Source organism: Sceloporus occidentalis, unplaced genomic scaffold (assembly GCF_023333645.1).
Source record: "Sceloporus occidentalis isolate IW3139 unplaced genomic scaffold, rSceOcc1.0.p SCAF_114, whole genome shotgun sequence".
In the NCBI taxonomy this organism is placed as follows: domain Eukaryota; kingdom Metazoa; phylum Chordata; class Lepidosauria; order Squamata; family Phrynosomatidae; genus Sceloporus; species Sceloporus occidentalis.
In genome coordinates, this window is record NW_028317094.1 from 1787769 (window position 1) to 1805868 (window position 18100).

Here is an 18100-nt window from a genome sequence, read left to right on the forward strand (position 1 = left end):
AATCCACAGATATGGAGGGCTTGCAGTGTATGCACACACATACAGAGAGACACATACAACACCGTGTCTTAATATGTTTTAGTGTTTTAGCCATTTAAATCATATTTTAAATAAAGATGACATTTACCATATATACTTGACTATAAGTTGATCTCATGTATACGTTGAGGGCAGGTTTAGGGGCCAAAATGATGGATTTTGATATGACCCATGGATAAGTCGAGAGTAAGACTTAGGGTTATGTACCAAAGGATCTAAAGGATGAAGCAAGGGAAAATAATGCCAAAGAGCGTACAAAATTGCAGTATGCATAACTGTTTCTGTTCACACTAAAGGATAGATGGATGACAGACTAGAGGAAGATTGGTGCTTCCAGGAAGATTACACTCTTGTGTTTCCCCAGGGGATGGTTTCTATTTTTATGAGAGTTAAAGTACAGTATGTACTTTGATCTGTGAATAAGGCGACTCAGATTTTTGGGGTCATTTATTTAACTAAAATTTCTAGACTTATGCATGAGTATATACTGTAATTCCTTTTTTAACTTTTGTAGATTAATGTTTTAGTTGGGTACTTTTAAAAATTATTCTAAGCCACCTTGGATCCCATTTGGGGAGAAAGGCAGGATATAAGTACAATCAATCAATCAATCATCTGGCTCTTAGAAGGTGTCAGCAGAAGGAAAGCACCCCCCGGACCAGCCCATATCTCCCAGGCCTAATCTATATGTTCCAGAAAGAGAGGCATCTACCTTCAGAGTCTTCCACATTCATGGTTTTTGATGGTGAGGCTGCAGAAGGTCCACTGGTTGCAGGAGGGTTCTGGACAAGGTTGGCTTTTGCTTCTTCCAGAAGGGAAACAACGCTGTTGTCCGGGAACGCCTGCAAATTGGGATTTCCCTCTGTGAGGGGAATGGGGGCCAAAGTTGCCTGGGAGTAAAAAAAGAGGCCTGTCTTGTCCTGGAACGGGGCTGGCTGAACTGGAAAGTGCCTCGGAAGTTGGATCAGTATCGGCTGGAGTCTGGGTACGGGATGCAGGTGGGAAACATACAACTGCTCCATGACACGTCCAACTATTGGAAGCTTTTCATAGGGAAACATCCTAAGCATAGGCCTGGGAAGCCGGCTTCTTCTCCCTCTGAACTGGAGGGAAAGATAAGGTGCAGCTTGGGTAGGAAAATGAAGCCCGAATGCTCCTTGCTGCTGAGGTTGAGGCACATAGTTAGAACTAAAGGCTTCTTCAGGGTTCGGCGGAACGGACTCAACCTGGACAGAAGTGGCACTCAGTGATGGAGGTGAAGTTGCACTAATGCTCCAAGGAGCTTGCCCTCCGTTTGCTCTTGGCATGACCATCACCACTGAGGAATTGCTCTGAGATGTTTGGGTTGAACCCTCGGCTGGCTGTGTGTTTGGCGACTGATCTGTAATACACAAAAAGGAAGAAGACAGGCGCATAAATGGTGGCCCTTCCTGATCAGCCATAAGAAGACACTTGACCTAAACTACACCAATTGATTATGCCATTGCATTTAGTGGGACTTGAGCATCCATGGATTTTGGTATGCACAAGGTATTCTGGAAACCAAACCTCAGTGGATGCCAAGGGCCCACTGTATTTCTATAGTGTAGACCCATCCTAAGAGAAAATAATCTAGAGGGATTGGATCGATCCATCTTGCAACCAAGAGACCCCACAGAACTAGGACCACCTCCACATTCCAGAGTAACCCCTGGATCCTAGGAAGCCAGAGAATGTTTTGATGCAACATGGATTCCATGTTTGCAAGGATTAATTCATTGGTTTCTTCAACTAGAAAAATTGCAGGGGTCTATGGATTGGTTTGGTTTCTTGCTTTCTCTCAGTTGTGGTGGTACAAGGGCTCATTACTATACTCTGCATTCGCCATCTGGCTAGAAAGAAGGAGGCTAAATTAAATGCTTTTTATCCTTAGGTTTTTGTGGATTTTTTGGGCTATGTGGCCATGTTCTAGAAGAGTTTCTTCCTGACGTTTCGTCAGCATCTGTGGCTGGCATCTCTGATGATGAACATCAGAAGAAACTCTTCTAGAACATGACCACATAGCCCGAAAAACCCACAAAAAGCTATGGAAGCCGGTCATGAAAGCCTTCAACTTCACGCTTCTTATCCTGTCTCTCCAAGCAAGTGAGAAAGAATAATGCTCTCATTTCCCCTTGATCTGGGAACAGACCTTTAAAAATTTCTCTCTTCATTTCTATACAGGAAAGTATATTGAGTAGATTTGAATGACAAACTGTGAGCGACTGTGGTTAGTAATTTATGCATTAGGCTGAATGAAATCGCTAGAGGCCCTCAGGACCTGAATTCACAACCCTATAAGAGAGATGGAGGGACACCAGAAAGTAGGCAACCAAAGGCCTATACATATTATTCAATTGTACCAGTTTGGTACCATGTTACCGGCTGTGGATCCATCCTACAGAAACCTGGGAATGGGGTGCTTAGAACTGGATGCTTGGTAGAGAGCCCCAGTGCAGTCCTTCATGAGAGTTGCTATATAATTCTAAGTACCTGAAAGATGAAATCCCAGGATTCTGTTGGACAAAGTCCTGGAAGTTTCATGGTGTCAAAGTGCTAGGTTTGAGCAATGGAGATACAACCCAGGTGCCAAAAATGATTCCTAGCAATTCTGGACAGACTTCTTCAGTCTGTGTCTCTATTGGTGGAGGGCTATTTACACCAAGAAACCCATGGATCTTCAAAAGATCTCCAGTTTATTTATTTTATTTATATACATCCATCCTTTCTCCCAATATAGGGACTCAGGTGGCTAACAATACATTTAATACAGTACAAATTTAAAACAATGCAAAGGCATTAAAATTATCACAATTTTTTTTAAAAAATTAAATCATCTATATAGTTGGACCTTGAAAATAGTAAATTGTATCAAAAACCACATACAAACCTTGACCTCTGAATTGCAGTTCAAACCTTATCTCTCATTTTGCTTAGGATCCAGCCTTTGAGGCATCAGCATTTCCAGAATGGAGAGAAAGTGGAAGTGCGAAATACTTTTTGTTTGGAGGAAGTTTCTATCCTGTAAAACTATCAGAGCCCCCATTGATGCTGTCTTTGATTCAAAACATATGATTTTAAGGCATCTTGCACTTCAATCTCCATCCAATAAACCTTTGGATTCTTTCAAGCATTCTGTTTTCCTGGCTGTCCATCCCAAGAGTATGAAACATAGCACCAGTCATGAAAATTCAGTCTTTTTCTTAATGGGGATACGGAGCGAGTGCCCCAGGATCCCCACTCCTGGCCTAAGACCTGGCCCAGTTCATTGGAGAGATTTGACAAACTTAATGTTAGAGCCACACTGGGAGGTTTTGGGAGTCCCTGTCCCTCCAAAAGTAACTTTCCCAAGAGCATTCTAGGTCTTCCTTCCAAAGACCAGCAGTGGATGGAGAAGGAGGCCTTGGGGAAGCAGAGGAGAGCTTGGCTTGACCCCCAAGGACTCTCCCTTGAAGGTTTCCATCTCTCTAGGAAACATTGGAGCCTGGGAGGGAGACTGAGGACTAGGGCATGCTGGGAAAAGCTTCAGGGGGAGCTTATGGGAGCAAATGTGGGACTTTGCTTTCTCCCCCCGGTTACCTTCCTGCTCTCTTTTGACAGGCTTGAAGACAACATAAGGTAAGCTCAATGGTGGAAAAGATTGCAAAAGCCATCTTCCCTGTACGTTCCATGCTCACCTCCATGGCACCTTAGGAGTAAGCAAGTCTCCACTGAGGGCAGCACAGTCAAAACTCAAAATCCAAAATGAGGAATGGTCTTTGAGATCCTGATGGTCCTCTGAGAGGAAAATGCCAGTCCCTGAAACCAATCCTGGCCAGCTTTTGGGTAAGTGCCCTCAAGGTTTGGTCCAAGAGGTTCTCAGTCCCTTCCCTGAGCCTTGCTTTCCTGGAGGTTCAGAGGAGATTCTGGGAGCCTGGGCACTTCCTCTTCTTAGGGACCCTCAGCCCCAACTTCAGCTGACAAAGGGCCATTCGCCCATGAGGTGCCCCCCGTTCCCCGCTCTGTCCTGGCACATGCCTTAGGAAACCTTTTCCATGGGAATTTGGGAGCTCCTAATCTTAGTGGAAATGCGAACCTCTGGAACTCTCCTATTCTTCCCAGCCGGGAAACAAGGTATAGTTGTGAATCTCTTCCAAGGAAAAGAGGTGTTGTTGTTGTTGTAATAACAGGGCTCCGGTCAATGGAGGTCTTCTTCAGGCAGTAATGGGAGGCTTATGCAAACGCAGAATGACATCACTGCTATGGAAGGCTCTCTTGACCAATCAGAGAGCAAGATAAAGGTTCTTCTGGAAGCTTCCGTGAGAAGGAGATATAAGGCCTGAGAGACCAAGAGACAGTGAGATAATTCCCATCTGCTCCCACCATTTTGAAACCTTAAATTAAACCAAACAAGGTCCCAATAAACCCAGTCAAGCAATCTCACCAAGTTAACATACATTAAAATTAACTCAAACCAACCCTTTCACCTTCTCAGCTTTCGCATCGGGGGGTGGGGGGTGAGGAGGGGGCATGTGGGCAAGTGAGGCTTGGGTGCTTGCTATGGTTCCCATTCCTTTCCCTCCACATTATGTTCACTCCAGGAATTAACCCTTCCGTTAGCCAGCTCCACAAACTCAATGAATTAACCTTCCCACCATCCAGTTGCACTAACTTCACTCAACCCTTTTTTCCAAATATATAAGACCACTACCACTTTCTATAAACTATATAATTACATTCAGTTTGGATTCTTCCATATCTCTCCAACAACAAATATGGAAGAATCCAATTATACATCAACATTTATGGAAGAATCCAATTATACATCAACATTTATGGAAGAATCCAAATTTTACTGGTTCAACTGGTTCAAGTAATTGGTGTGAACCAGCTCAAGTCCTTGTTTTCCAACTTTTTAAGGAGTTCCATTTAGCAACTGTGACTAATATGAAGGAAAGGGGACACAGAAACTACTTTATCTCTCCAGTTTTTTTGCCTAGATGACCTTTGCTTAGCTCCATAGTAGATCCCAGGCGTCTCTCCTCTCTTAATGCTGATATGACTCTTCTCTGTCTTTGCCCTTCTTTATAGAAGAACTTGAAACTCGTCAGAGAATCGAAACTGAGGAGAAATCAAACAAATGCCAGCAGTGTGCGAAATGCTTTGCTTTTAAGTCAAAGCTTTTCAGGCATCAGAAAGTCCACAGTGGAGAAAAACACACAAATGTCAGCAGTGTGGGAAATGCTTTGTTCAGAAGTCAACCCTTTTGAGGCATCAGAGAGTCCACACAGGGGAGAAGCCATACAAATGCCAGGAGTATGGCAAGCCTTTTACTTTAGGTACCAACCTTTCTCGCCACCATAGCATTCACACAGGAGAGAAGCATAGTAATGTAAGGCTTTGGAAAGCATTTTTTTCTCAGAATTTATACCTTTAGAGGTATCCACTAGAGAGAAAGTGTAGAAATATGAGCAGTTGAAAGTACGTTTTTGATGGTTTATAAGTTTATTATTTGATAAGACTTAATTAACAAAAACTAAATAGGAATTTTTTTTTCTTTGGAGAAGCAGCCTTCACACATTTTGTTGTACAGTTGTCACTCCCTTTTTGAGGACTTGGTATCCGCAACCTCACTCCTCGTGGGAGGACAGGTGACCATTAATAAAACGGCGTGCTCCTGCATACGCCTCCCCTCCCAGTGCCATGGGTGTGCAGCCCATTATTTTCTATGGGACTCGAGTATGTGAGAGTCATCATTTTCGTGAGGGGTCCGGAATGGATCCCCCGTGAATTGGGAGGGCTACTGTATTTTGTAAAGCTCTATTATAATCATCATTTATGCTACTTCTGCTACAAAGTTCTTGGTCTGAAAGTATCTTGTCCTTACAGAAACATTCAAATAAACCTCTGCCCTATTTTGAGCATCCTGTATTCTTCACTGAGAATCTGAAGGACAGTGTCAATTACGGAAGCGTCACTTTTAGCATAAATGAGGTGTTGCTACAATTCAACTGGTTGTGACTATGAGAAAGGATGCTGAAGATGAATTTCTGTCTCCTATCTAGCCCTATATCGACACACACAACATGCACTGACTCCCGAGTCAAACTCAGATTTCCCTCTCTGTCCCCAGGATCTAAACCTGGGCTAGAAAGGATCAGGTTTTATTTGGGATCTTCTACTGTAACATGTGTTTTTCCTTGTCCTTTTTACATGGAGCAGTAGGGGTGTAGCCAAGGGTCCGTTAGGGGAATTTTATTATTGTTGTTATTAGCTCAAATATTGCAAGAGGGGGCCTGCTACGACGGTCCCTCCCAGGATCACCCTCCCGATATTTATACCAAGAGACCAGGGTATCCCAATAACTGAAGCTGAGACAGATTGCAATAACTAAATGTTTACTCTATTGAAAACAAGGGGGAACACACTCAATGCACACACACACACACACACACACATTCAAGGCTCAGGAAGGTAGGTTGGAAATATGGAAAAGATGTTTTAGGCTTTGCTAATGGTATACTCACCAAGATGTAGTCTTCCTCCGGGAAGCGAATGGGATGTGGGACAGTGGGACAAGTCTGCTCCGCAACCTGGGTTTGAGCAGAAATGCCGGCTACCAGAACAGAGGTCTAACTGACGTGGAGTAAGTAGACCTTTGGGATGGCGCGCTGAGCAGCAAAAGTTGGGACTTTTTATAGGCGAAATCTCGCCTGAGGCAAAGAGGCTGGCTTGGCCGAAACAAAGGTGTTTAATTGTTTTCTTTTCACCTGGATGTCTGAATCTGATAGTATCAATGACTTAAGTTGTTCGGACAACAGACTTGAGGAGGGGGTGATAGCTTCAGGGAAGGCAAACCTTTTTACTCTTCCTTGCTTAAGATAATCCCTTCATGCGACTTCCCAGACCTTCTAAGATGTTAATGTGGCTGCTCCCCTCAGGGGAGGTGTACATGTCCTCTCGCTTTGCCAGTAATGGCGGACAGGCTTGGAGTCTGGCCAGGGGTCATCCAAGGGTTATCATTGATTCCAAAATTTATATAAAGCAGCATGGGTAACAGGGGGGCTGTACATCAGGGCTTGGCATTGAACTTCCAGTTTTCTGGGATCATTTTCAGGAAGGTGACGATTGTGCCTCTTTTCCATTTTGGGGGGGGGGGGGGGGAGGGGCAACTCAAGAGGAAAGGACTCTGCACTAATATCCAGCTCATATGGAAGAGCAGTAGCTTATTGGAATAGGGAAGGCTTAATTCATTGGTTGCTTCAACTGGCAAAGATTCTACACTACCTACTATGAACTACAACCATAACTCCTACTTTAATAACCAAACCCTAATATTTTTACTCTTTATGACAGAACCCTTATACACTGTTTCTGACACGCAATGGGCCAGTCCCAATACTTCAGGTATACAGCACCAGTCTGAAGTCACAATTCTCCCAACTCAATCTTTCAGGCAAGGAGCATCAGCCTGAGGTTGCAATGGGCCAGTCTCAGTTTTTCAGGCAAGGAGCATCAGCGTGAAGTCATAATGAGCCTGAGTTCAAATTGGACCAGTCTGAATCTTTCAGGTAAAGAGCTCCATCCTGAAGTCACAATAGTATCATCTCAATTCTTCAGGCAAGGAACCTCAGGCTGAGATCACAATGGTCCAGTTTCAATCCTTCAGGAAAGGAGCATCAGCCTGAGGTTGCAATGGGCCAGTCTCAATCCTTCAGGTAAAGAGCACCACCCTGAAGTCACAATCCTTCATCCAAGGAGCATCAGACTGAAGTCACAATGGGCCAGTCTCAATCTCTCAGGCAACGAGAATCAGCCTGAGGTTGCAATGGGCCAGACTCAATTTTCAGGCAAGAAGCATCAGCCTGAGGTTGCAATGGGCCAGTCTCATTCAGGTAAGGAGCACCAGCCTGAAGTCACAATATGTCATGAATATCTTTATTCATGCATTTATTCATTTAGGGATTCATGCCATAAGAGTTATAGGTTTAGGTTTAGAATAGAGTTAAGATAGATAGGATTTATGGTGGGTTAAAATAATATGTTTTAATATGTGCTTTAATAGAAGATACTAGAAAGAGGTAGGGAGATCATGGCTAAAGAATGTGATTGTTTGCTAGCATTGGAATGTGTGGGAATTATCCTTCTAACAGAGGATTGAGTTTAAAAGACTGCTCTGTAAAAGGAGGAGGAACATAGAGAGTTATTGGTATTTTTATATTGTATTATGTTGTTATGGGTCTATTATATTTTCATATGGTATCATATTAGATTGGGATTGATGGGGTTTCTATATATATATATATATATACACACACACACACACACACACACACATACATATACATATATATAGTTAAGCCATAATGTTAATGAAAATTGTTGTGTGGCTGAGTTCTGTGGTCCAAGGCCCAAGGTGCAGTGATTGTGAGAAGGCACATGAGAGCTTAATTGTTTTTAGAAACGCTGCCACAATCCCAGATGGGAGGACACTGCGCAAGAAAGGGCTATCCAATTAATTATCTTTATAGCCTAATTGGGTGGGGTAAATTGATATGGTTATAAAAATGATATGTTTATACTTTCTTTCATTCCTGACATAAAAAAGTCACTTCTATTACATGTATCTTCTTCAATACAAGCTGTTCCTTTTTCAAAGTACTGCTTTTTGTGTTGCAAGAGGGGCTGCAATTAGGACCCTGACAAATATCTATCTCCCCTTCCATTCACCCTGCTATCCCAAAAGGGCTGGAGAGCATACCAAACCAACCACAGAACCTTCCCCTGCTCTTGTGTAACTCCAGGTCAGTCCAAAATACAACGCACATAGTCTATGATCTCCTACTGGACGAAGAGGCTAACCTGGCTTGTTTCACGGAGACCTGGCTGGGTGATGATAGCTCAGCCACCTGGGATCAGGCCTTCCCAGCCGGGTTCTCTGTCAGTGAGCAGGTAAGAGGACGTCGCTTTGGTCCATGAAGACAATCTTGCTTTGGCCAGGATACCTATCCGTAAGATGGACCACATCTTGGAGCCCAAGATGCAGAGCTGGACTCAGGAGGGAAAGGCAGGAAATGAAGGCTCTAGTTAGTCTCTGTGTGTATGTATTTTCCTCTGCTGTTCTTATGGCTGGGAATGGAGCTGAGGACTAAGGAGAGAAGAAAGGGTCAATTTTGGGCAAATTCAGAACTTCTGTGCATCAAAGAGTCCAGTGTGTTGAAATAGCAAAGAACTTTATTGAAAATACATAGAAGGAATTCAGTGTTTAAACTAGAACTACCTCCCGAATCCAAAGAATATATTAAAACCCCAACACCTAAAACTCCCCCCTCTTCCAAACCGAGCCCCCACCTCCAGTTCCCACAGTCTATGCCCCACAGGAAACAAGGCCCCCTTTGCCATTCCCACAAACTAGCCCTTTCTGTCAATACCTGCCCCCAACTTTCTTCAGCCAACATCTAACACATTGCAAAGCTATAATTCCATAACTATTCTAGACAGCTCTAACAAATCCCAGCCCCCATCTACCTAACCTATACTTCGACCCACAATCCCCAACCAAATTTACAAACTAAAGAAATTAACTATACTATTAGCAATTAAAACCTAAAAATAACAAAATACAACTTTAAAACACAAACAGACATATCGACAGACAAAGCTTACAAACAAAATCACAAGGGTCTTTTCTTAGCACCACTGGATTGAAAATATATTTTTTTTGTATTCATTATTGACAATAATAATGTTAGTTCACTGTTGGGATTTGTGTGGCTTCTCTCCTGTGTGGCCTCTCTGATGTGACACTAGGATTGACTTCAAATAAAAACCTTTCCCACAATGCTGGCATTTGTATGGCTTCTCTCTTGTGTGGACTCTCTGATGCCTCACTAGGTTTGACTTCTGAGAGAAACATTTCCCACAATGCTGGCATTTGTATGGCTTCGCTCCTGTGTGGACTCTCTGATGTGTCACTAGGTGTGCCTTTGTAGAAAAACATTTCCCACAATGCTGGCATTTGTATGGCTTCTCTCCTGTGTGGACTCTTTGATGTGACCCTAGGATTGACTTCAAATAAAAAGATTTCGCACAATGCTGGCATTTGTATGGCTTCTCTCCTGTGTGGGCTCTCTGATGTGCCAATAGGTATGACTTTGAAGAAAAAGATTTCCCACAACGCTGGCATGTGTGTGGCTTCTCTCCAGTGTGGACTCTCTGACGTCTCACTAGGTGTGACTTTGTAGAAAAACATTTCCCACAATGCTGGCATTTGTATGGCTTCTCTCCCGTGTGGAGTCTCTGATGCATGACTAAGATTGACTTGTAAGCAAATTTTCCCCCACAATGCTGACATTTATGTGACTTCTTTCTTGTGTGGATTCTCTCATGACTGACAAGTGATTCTGTAAACAAGGAAAATGACAGACAAGACTAATCTCAGCATTAAGAGAGGAAGATGTTACCCCAAGATTTAGCCCCACGTTCACCCCTGCCTATTTCAAATTAGATTAATAAAGTTGGTGTGAGTGACCTGGGCATGACCCTGTTCTGGATGCCCCCAAATCCATATAATGATTGTATCCTTACTCATCGGAGCTACCAAAGAAGAGACCGTATGGGGACTGCCTTGAGGGAATCAGTGGAAGCAGATAGTCAAAGTACTGTTGGAAAAAATATTCCATTAAAAACGTGCAAAAATACTTTGATTGACAGGTGGCATAATATCCTGTGAGAGTGCCATAGAGTCCTGAGTCAAAAGCTAACTGCAGGGGTCCCTCCATGGTGTTTGGCACTAGGAGATGACTCACAAACAATACAGTATACAGCTGTTTGGTGTGGATTAGATTGGAGTTGTGTGTACAAGAGATGGTGAAGTTGATGGAAGTCAGAGAGGAGAGCTTGCAAATATTTGTATTATTATTTGTATGAAACCAATTGTGTTTCTGATTTATTTTTAATTGAAAAGTGGTCAGTGAATTGCCAATATCTATATCTGGATATTTGTTTCCATACTCTGCTATGTTATTCTTGAGCTGCATCTAGGAGTGTCACCCTCAGATTATGCTGTATATTGGCTTGTGAGCACAATAGGAATTCAGAGCCAAGAAGGACCAAGAGCCAGTGTGCTAATCCTTTTTGTCTGAGATATTTCCACCAAGCACCCATTGAATTTAATTTGGATTCAAACCATTCTCTCCCCCAGGAATCTTTCTAAATTGATATAAACCTTTTTGAACACTCGGTTTCTGACCCCAAGAAACAATTACAGTATAAATATCTGCCCTGACTGGCCGTTCTTCGACGTCAGTCCAATTACAGACAGAGAGTCTGTCGGTTTACATGGCTAAGCACCTCAATGCACTCACCAACCCCACTTGCCATGGAACTTACTGACTTCTCTCACCATTCTGGACCCTGAACAATTCCAATCAAAATCCACCTAGGTCAAGTTTTACCATTAGCAAAGGTTCACACTGTTCACCACTCCCACCTTTGTTACTAGTCTTTGCGTGTGTGTGTGTGAACACCTATATCTTTATATGCGTGTATATGTGTATATATTGCTTTTCCCCTAAATAAAACATAAAAACCTATTTCAAAAGCCTTTGGAGTTCTCTGTGCTTCCGGGCCTGGTATAGTTGAACTGAATCCCAAGGTTGCTTTTGCCCCAACCAAACTATATGTCTACTTTCAGCTGAGTACCCCATTCCCCTAAAAGCGTAGCACTTGGGAGTATCCTTCCCAGACTCCAGCATTTTGGGTAACAAAGGGCCTCTGGAATCAACCAAGGAACTAAGCAAGCTCAGGTAGGAAAAGAAACATTAGAAGACAAGCAGGTTTGTGTCCCCCTTTCCTCCCTTCATAGATTTTACTCATAATTGGTAAATGGAACCCCTAAAAATATCTACAAACAAGGATTTGAGCCAATTCTCAGAAGTTCTCTCAAACCAGTTCTTAAAATATGTCAAGTTCATGGCTGTCTCCCAATCCCGAAGGCTCCTCTCCTTTGTTGTCTCTCCAATAGTGCCTCACTAAACTACAAATTCAGATATTCTACAGGATGTTGCTATCACAATTAAACTGCGCTTGAAAGGGATCTAGGACTCCTAAAGGCCAATGTGATTCTAGGCTGCATTAATACGAGTATAGTTTCTAGATCAAGGGAAGTAATAGTGCCACTCTATTCTGCTTTGGTCAGGCCTCACTTGGAATAATCCTCACTTGGAATAATTCTGAGCTCCACAATTCAGTTAGAACATGCCCAGATGAGGGCAACCAAAATGGTGAAGGATCTGGAAACCATCAAGTCCTATGAGGAGCAGCTTAGAGAGCTGGGTATGTTTACCCTGGAGAAAAGAAATTTAAGAGTGGATATGATATCCATGTTTAAATATTGGAAAGGGTTGTATTGAAGACGGAGCAAGCTTGCTTTCTGCTGCTACAGAGAAAAGGAGACACCACAATGGATGCGAGCCACAGGGAAAGAGGTTCCACCTGAACATTAGGAGGAACTTTGGGACAGTAAGAGCTCTTCCACAGTGGAATATACTCCCTTAGAGTTTGGTGCAGTCCTCTTCTTTGGAGGCCTTTAAACAGAGGCTGGATGGGGCTTGGAATGTGTATTCCTGCATGGCAGAAGTGGGTTGAACTGTATGGCCCTTGTGGTCTATTCCAACTCTATGATTCTATAATGCTAGTGGATTCTGGTTCCTTACCCACTGAGGCCACATTCTCATAAGTCTCCATCATTATATAATTGTACATAAGTCTCTGCTTCTTCGTCAAGAGTTTCCATTCGTCCTCGGTAAAATATACAGCCACATCCGCAAAGGTCACCTGCAACAGAAAATAGCCCTCATCCAGAGAGTGATTAGGCAAAAGGGGAGGAAAACACATGGTGCATCCAAATATTATTTCATCACTTCACAATTCAGTACAGGAAATAAACTTTAAATTCTGTCAGCAAGAAAAACAAACTCCTGCCTTTCAGTTTGTCTTGAATCCTTTCAATATAATATACAATATAATAAACAACATAATTTAGGCCATAGATGGGATATAGACGATGGATTATGATACTCACTATCCCAACACATACAGTAAATTTGGCCACCAAAGAATTATAGTGCATTTAGACATTTCTTGCCACATTTTAGAACCAAATGTCATTATTAAAAAACATTTCTGGGGAGCACTGTGGGCTTGAGGGCCACTGTACCCACCCCATATTTAGATCCAGAGATGTTCTCCCATAGCGCCCAATATTTGACAGATTGGAAAAGCAGGGCACATGTGGACAAGGAACCCAGAAGGCGGTGAAGATGGCCAAAGTTGATTATGAGAAAGATCACACAAGCTAGGAAGGGCACAGCAGTTTACTTTTGCCTCACTCTCCTGGGAAGGGCCATATCCTGTCTCCTTCTTTCATCTCCTCTCCCCACTTTTGAGTTGATGGGGTGCAAACTGAATGACACTCAGGAATTGAAGTGAGCTGAGAAGGGGGAAAGTGGGAAGAGGAGAGAGCAACCGGGACATTTTTAAAAGCCCCTGAAAAAGTGACAGTCCTGATAGAGGATTAACCAGGACTGTCTCTGCTAAATAGGGAGAGTATGTTCTCCGCTTGCTTTCATGAACTGGCCCAGCAGTGACACAGATGGAACTAATAGTCAAGAACCTCGACTCACCAAGGAGTTCTTGTAGGTTTGCATCCTCTTTGTCTTGGAGCCCAACTCCCTCCGTTTGGCCTCTGTGTCGGCCATCAGGTGGGCAGGGGTCCTGGTGGTCTTGCACTTGGGTCACTTCCAGCAAAAGGTGCCCCAAAACTGTGTCCAAGGGGGCCGAGATGAAGTTCCTGAGAGAAGAGCCCAGAGATTCATAAAAGGACGCAAATTGGATCTCCTATAAAGAATTAATCCAAATAAATAGAACTGGTTATAGAATAAAGACATGAGAAGATCCTAATTATCAGGGTTATGATCTTTCATGGTTCTTTGACAGACAATTAAGAAAGCTCTTTCTAATGGATAAAAACAATACGGTATTTGCAAATCAGACTCTGATCTAGAACAGGAAATAATGTGGAATAAAGATAACAGCATCCTCCTGGTGACACACGCAAGTGACATATGCCTCCTTTGGGCCAATGCAGAGGTGGGCATCCCCTTCCTCCCTCTGCTTCAAACCAAGCCCCCTGGACCTAGCATAGATTCACTGCAGATCCCCTACACAACAGATACTCCATGCCTTATTAGAGTGGTGGGTGATTCGGGGATGGGGAATTGGAGAGGGCCCTGGTTATGTCCCTGTAGATAGATGTGAAATGAGGGCATCATAAATACATAAATAAATAAATCATCTGCTGAAACCTCCAGAGGTCCCCAGTGCTTTCCCCCATCATCAGCCCCTTTCCTAAGAAGGCTGCGTCCACACTGCAGAAATAAGATACTTTGACACGACTTTAACTGCTCAGTGCTATGGAATCCTGGGCTTTTTCCTTTGGGACACTTAGCCTTCTCTGCCAGAGAGCTCTGGTGTCACAACAGACTAGAAATCCCAGGATTCCACAGGATGGAGCCAGGAGAGTTAAAGTGGTTTCGAACTGGATTATTTCTGCATTGCAGATACAGCCTGAGTCGGTTGTAAAAGGGCAGAAGCACCCAAGTCTTGTTTTCACCTTCTTAATAACGGTTTTCCTTTAAAAGAAATAAGTAGTGTGCTTTTCTGTCTAATCCTTATTTTTGTTGTTCTTGTTTGTTTCTATGTTTATTTGCTAATAATATGAGATGGTCTGGTCTGCCTCCTTCCTTCTTCCCTGAAAGTCTATTAATAAGGAAACTGGAGAGACTTTTAAAACCTCCCAAAGGAGCTACTTTTGGGCTAGTTTTGGTGGCAAGCCTCCTCTTAGAAGCCAAAGTCCAATGTTTGTGAAGAATAAGAAGAATAAGGCTTGTATTAAAACTATTCTCCCCATTTCTGATCCCTTTTAAAACCCATGTTCCCCAGAAGGAGCAGAGCTGTGTAATAAGAAAACCCTCTCAGGAAAGAGACACAAAAGACACACAAAGGGACACACTTCCTTCCTTTTGGCCCTTGGAGCCTGGCCTCCTTCTGACTCTGGAGCCTCTGGAGAGAAAGAGAGGCCTATCTTCAACTGAGGCCTCAGAGAAGGTTCCAGAACTTTATTCCCCACAGTCACAAGCAGCACACAAAATGGCCACCAAGACACAAAATGGCCACCTCCACCTTAGCACTTGGCAGTTGGAGGCCTCAGCACAGCAGTGAAGCCTACCTCTTCCAGGCCTTGTCCCTCCCCTCTCCTTTCCTCTCCTCTCCTCTCCCCTCCTTCCTTCCCACCTTGTCTTTATCTCTTTTCTTTTCTTTCCTTTCCTTTCCTTTCCTTTCCTTTCCTTTCCTTCTCTTTCTCTTTCTCTTTCTCTTTCTCTCTGTCCCCTTCTCACTCTCTACTCCTCACTCTCTCTTCCACGCACAGAGCTAAATAGAGGCAGAAGCTCCGCCCCTTCTTCAGTCTGGCCAATGAGGGCAAAGGAGCTGGAAGACCCCGCCCCCTGCCCCACCCTCACAGGCTCCTCCTGCAGTTAATATGGAAGAAGGCAGAAGGGCCTGAGGGACTCTGGAGCCCCAGCCACACGGACACTGGCCAAAGGCACACATTCCCAGAACCTAAGACCCATGAAGTGGCAGCCCTATGCAGGGCAGGACCCTCCTCTCTCTGCCCCTTTGGATGCTGGGAGATCCAGTCCAGGGAATGCACTGTAAACCCCATTGGCAAGAGGAAAGGCTACTACTACTCTCTGATGTCTCACTAAGTGTCAGAACCTGTTATTAAGATCAGTTGTAAGGTTATATCTTTTCAGTTCATGTACATTCACTTGATTTTAAAACCTCCCAAAGGAGCTACTTTTGGCGTAGTTTGGGGGACAATCGTCGTCTTAGTGGCCCTCCTATTAGAGACCCCTCCTCTTTTGACCCAAATCCTTTATGAGGCCAAAAACCCCTTTGTTAGGAAGCGAACACCGAATATCTCAGGAAGGCTCTATATCTGTGAGGGTTGGAATCCTCTGATCAATGATCCACATCCAAACGTATACCAAAAGTAGAAAGTCTATTGTAAGAGCATTGCAGTAGTGATCTGTAACACTTTTTTGCAGAGTCTGAGGCTTCAGAGAAAAATGTACACTTTTAAAATTATTATTATTATTATTATTAACCTTTATTTATAAAGCTCTGTAAATTTACACAGCGTTGTACATACAAAAAGCCCCCTCCTTTCTCCCCCTGCTAGTTCCCCACCCCAGACACACTTAGCCAGGTCCCCATCACAACCCATCCTCACTCAAGACATTTGCAACATTGCCAGCTAGTTGTCTAAAACAACACCCCAAAGCAGTTAATGGAGCCCCACATAGAAACTAACACCACTTTAATATTCTTCCCATATACCCTCCACCCCCCCACCCCCCCAACATCTTAGCTAACAGAACAATATAGGTCAGATATCTCAAAACATACATGAAGTGATTATATAGGAACTGAATATATACAGCATTATAACTGATCTCAATAACAGGTTCTGACAATATCTCCCAAGGCCCCCTCCCTCCAGGACCCCCTTCCTCTCTTCCCCTCCATCTCTCTCTCTCCTCTGAAGGCCTCCAACTGCCAACTGCCAAGCGCTCAGGCAGAGGCAGCCATTTTGTGTTCTGGGGGCCATTTTGTGCTGTTTGTGACTATGGAGAATGTTCCAGAACCTTCTCTGAGGCCCCAGTTGAACAGAGGTATCGCTTCTCTCCCTGAGGCTCCAGAGAGAGAAGGAGGCCTGGCTCCTTGGGCCAAAAGGAAGGAAGTGTGTCTCTGTGTGTCTAGTCCTCTCCTTTCTTGGGAGTCTCTGTGGGGCCATGAGATTTTGGAGGGGAATCCGAAAGGGAGGCTGAGACCAAGGAACCTCAGAATATGATCAAGATTGCAAGGTTCTTTCTGAGGAAGGAGAGGCAACCTAGGAGAGACTGCAGCTGTTTGCTTTTGCCTGAGCCTCTGGGGAGGGCCCCTCTTCTCCTTTCTCCTTGGCTGTCTTCATGGAGGGCAGAGTCCTTTTGCCCTTTGGACTCAGTTTGCAGCAATGGCAGTGAGCTCAAGAGAAGGGGAGAAATGGCAGGAGGAGGAGGAAACTGTGGCATTGGAAGAGCAGCTGAAAAGGTGGGAGGCAGAGGATGAACCAGGGGAGGGGCCCTGCCAAACTGGGAGAGTTGGAGGGCATTCAGAAGGAGCTGGGCCTGGAAATGGAGGAGGAGAAGGGGGCTTGCAAAATGACCTCCATGGATGAGAAAGCTGGGCTAAGTCCATGAAATGAAATGGCCCAGTGAAATGGTGTCCATAATATAGGAGCTAGTGTGGCATAGTGGTTTGAGCATAGCTGAACTATGACTCTGGAGTTCAGATTTGGAATCAAAGCTCTGCCATGGAAGCCCATTGGGGGGCAAGTCACACTCTCTCAGCCTCAGGGAAAGGCAATGGGAAAACTATTCTGAAGACATTTGCCAAGGAAACCCTGTGATAGGTCTGCCTTAGGGTCACCATAAATTCAAAACGACTTGGAGACACGCAATAATAACAACAACAAAAGCAATGTCTATTATATAAAATGGCAAAAACAAGAGTTGCTCTTGGAATTTATATTGTGTTTCTATGTTTTCAAGCTTTGGATGGTTCAATCCATGGGTAAAGAAATCTCTAGATAGAGACGTCCATCATCGTCCTCCTCATCATCATCATGAAAAAATAGAGGGTCTTCTTTATCAGATTTTTATCAGGAGGGCAACTAAAATGGTGAAGGGTCTGGAAACCATGAGACCCTATGAGCAACGCCTTAGGGAGCTGGGGATGTTTAGCCTGGGGAAGAGAAAGTTAAGAGGTGATATGATAGCCCTGTTTAAATACTTGAAGGGATGTCATATTGAGGAGGGAGCAAGCTTGTTTTCTGCTGCTCCAGAGACTCGGACCCGGAGCAATGGATACAAGCTACAGGAAAAGAGATTCCAGCTCAACA

General features: G+C 43.8%; 1 protein-coding gene across 1 annotated transcript in view; it reads right to left on the reverse strand.

Moving 5' to 3' along the window:
• Positions 1-9457: 9457 nt before the first annotated feature.
• LOC149282463 (uncharacterized) overlaps positions 9458-18100 on the reverse strand; it is a 164139-nt gene continuing 155496 nt past the window's right edge. The window contains exons 2-4 of the mRNA XM_089498214.1: positions 13722-13888; positions 12753-12873; positions 9458-10439 (exon numbers count right to left, since the gene is read on the reverse strand). Coding sequence (XP_089354340.1) covers positions 9790-10439; positions 12753-12873; positions 13722-13796 — 846 coding nt within the window. The 5' untranslated portion in view covers positions 13797-13888 and the 3' untranslated portion in view covers positions 9458-9789. The remainder of the gene's footprint in view (positions 10440-12752; positions 12874-13721; positions 13889-18100) is intronic.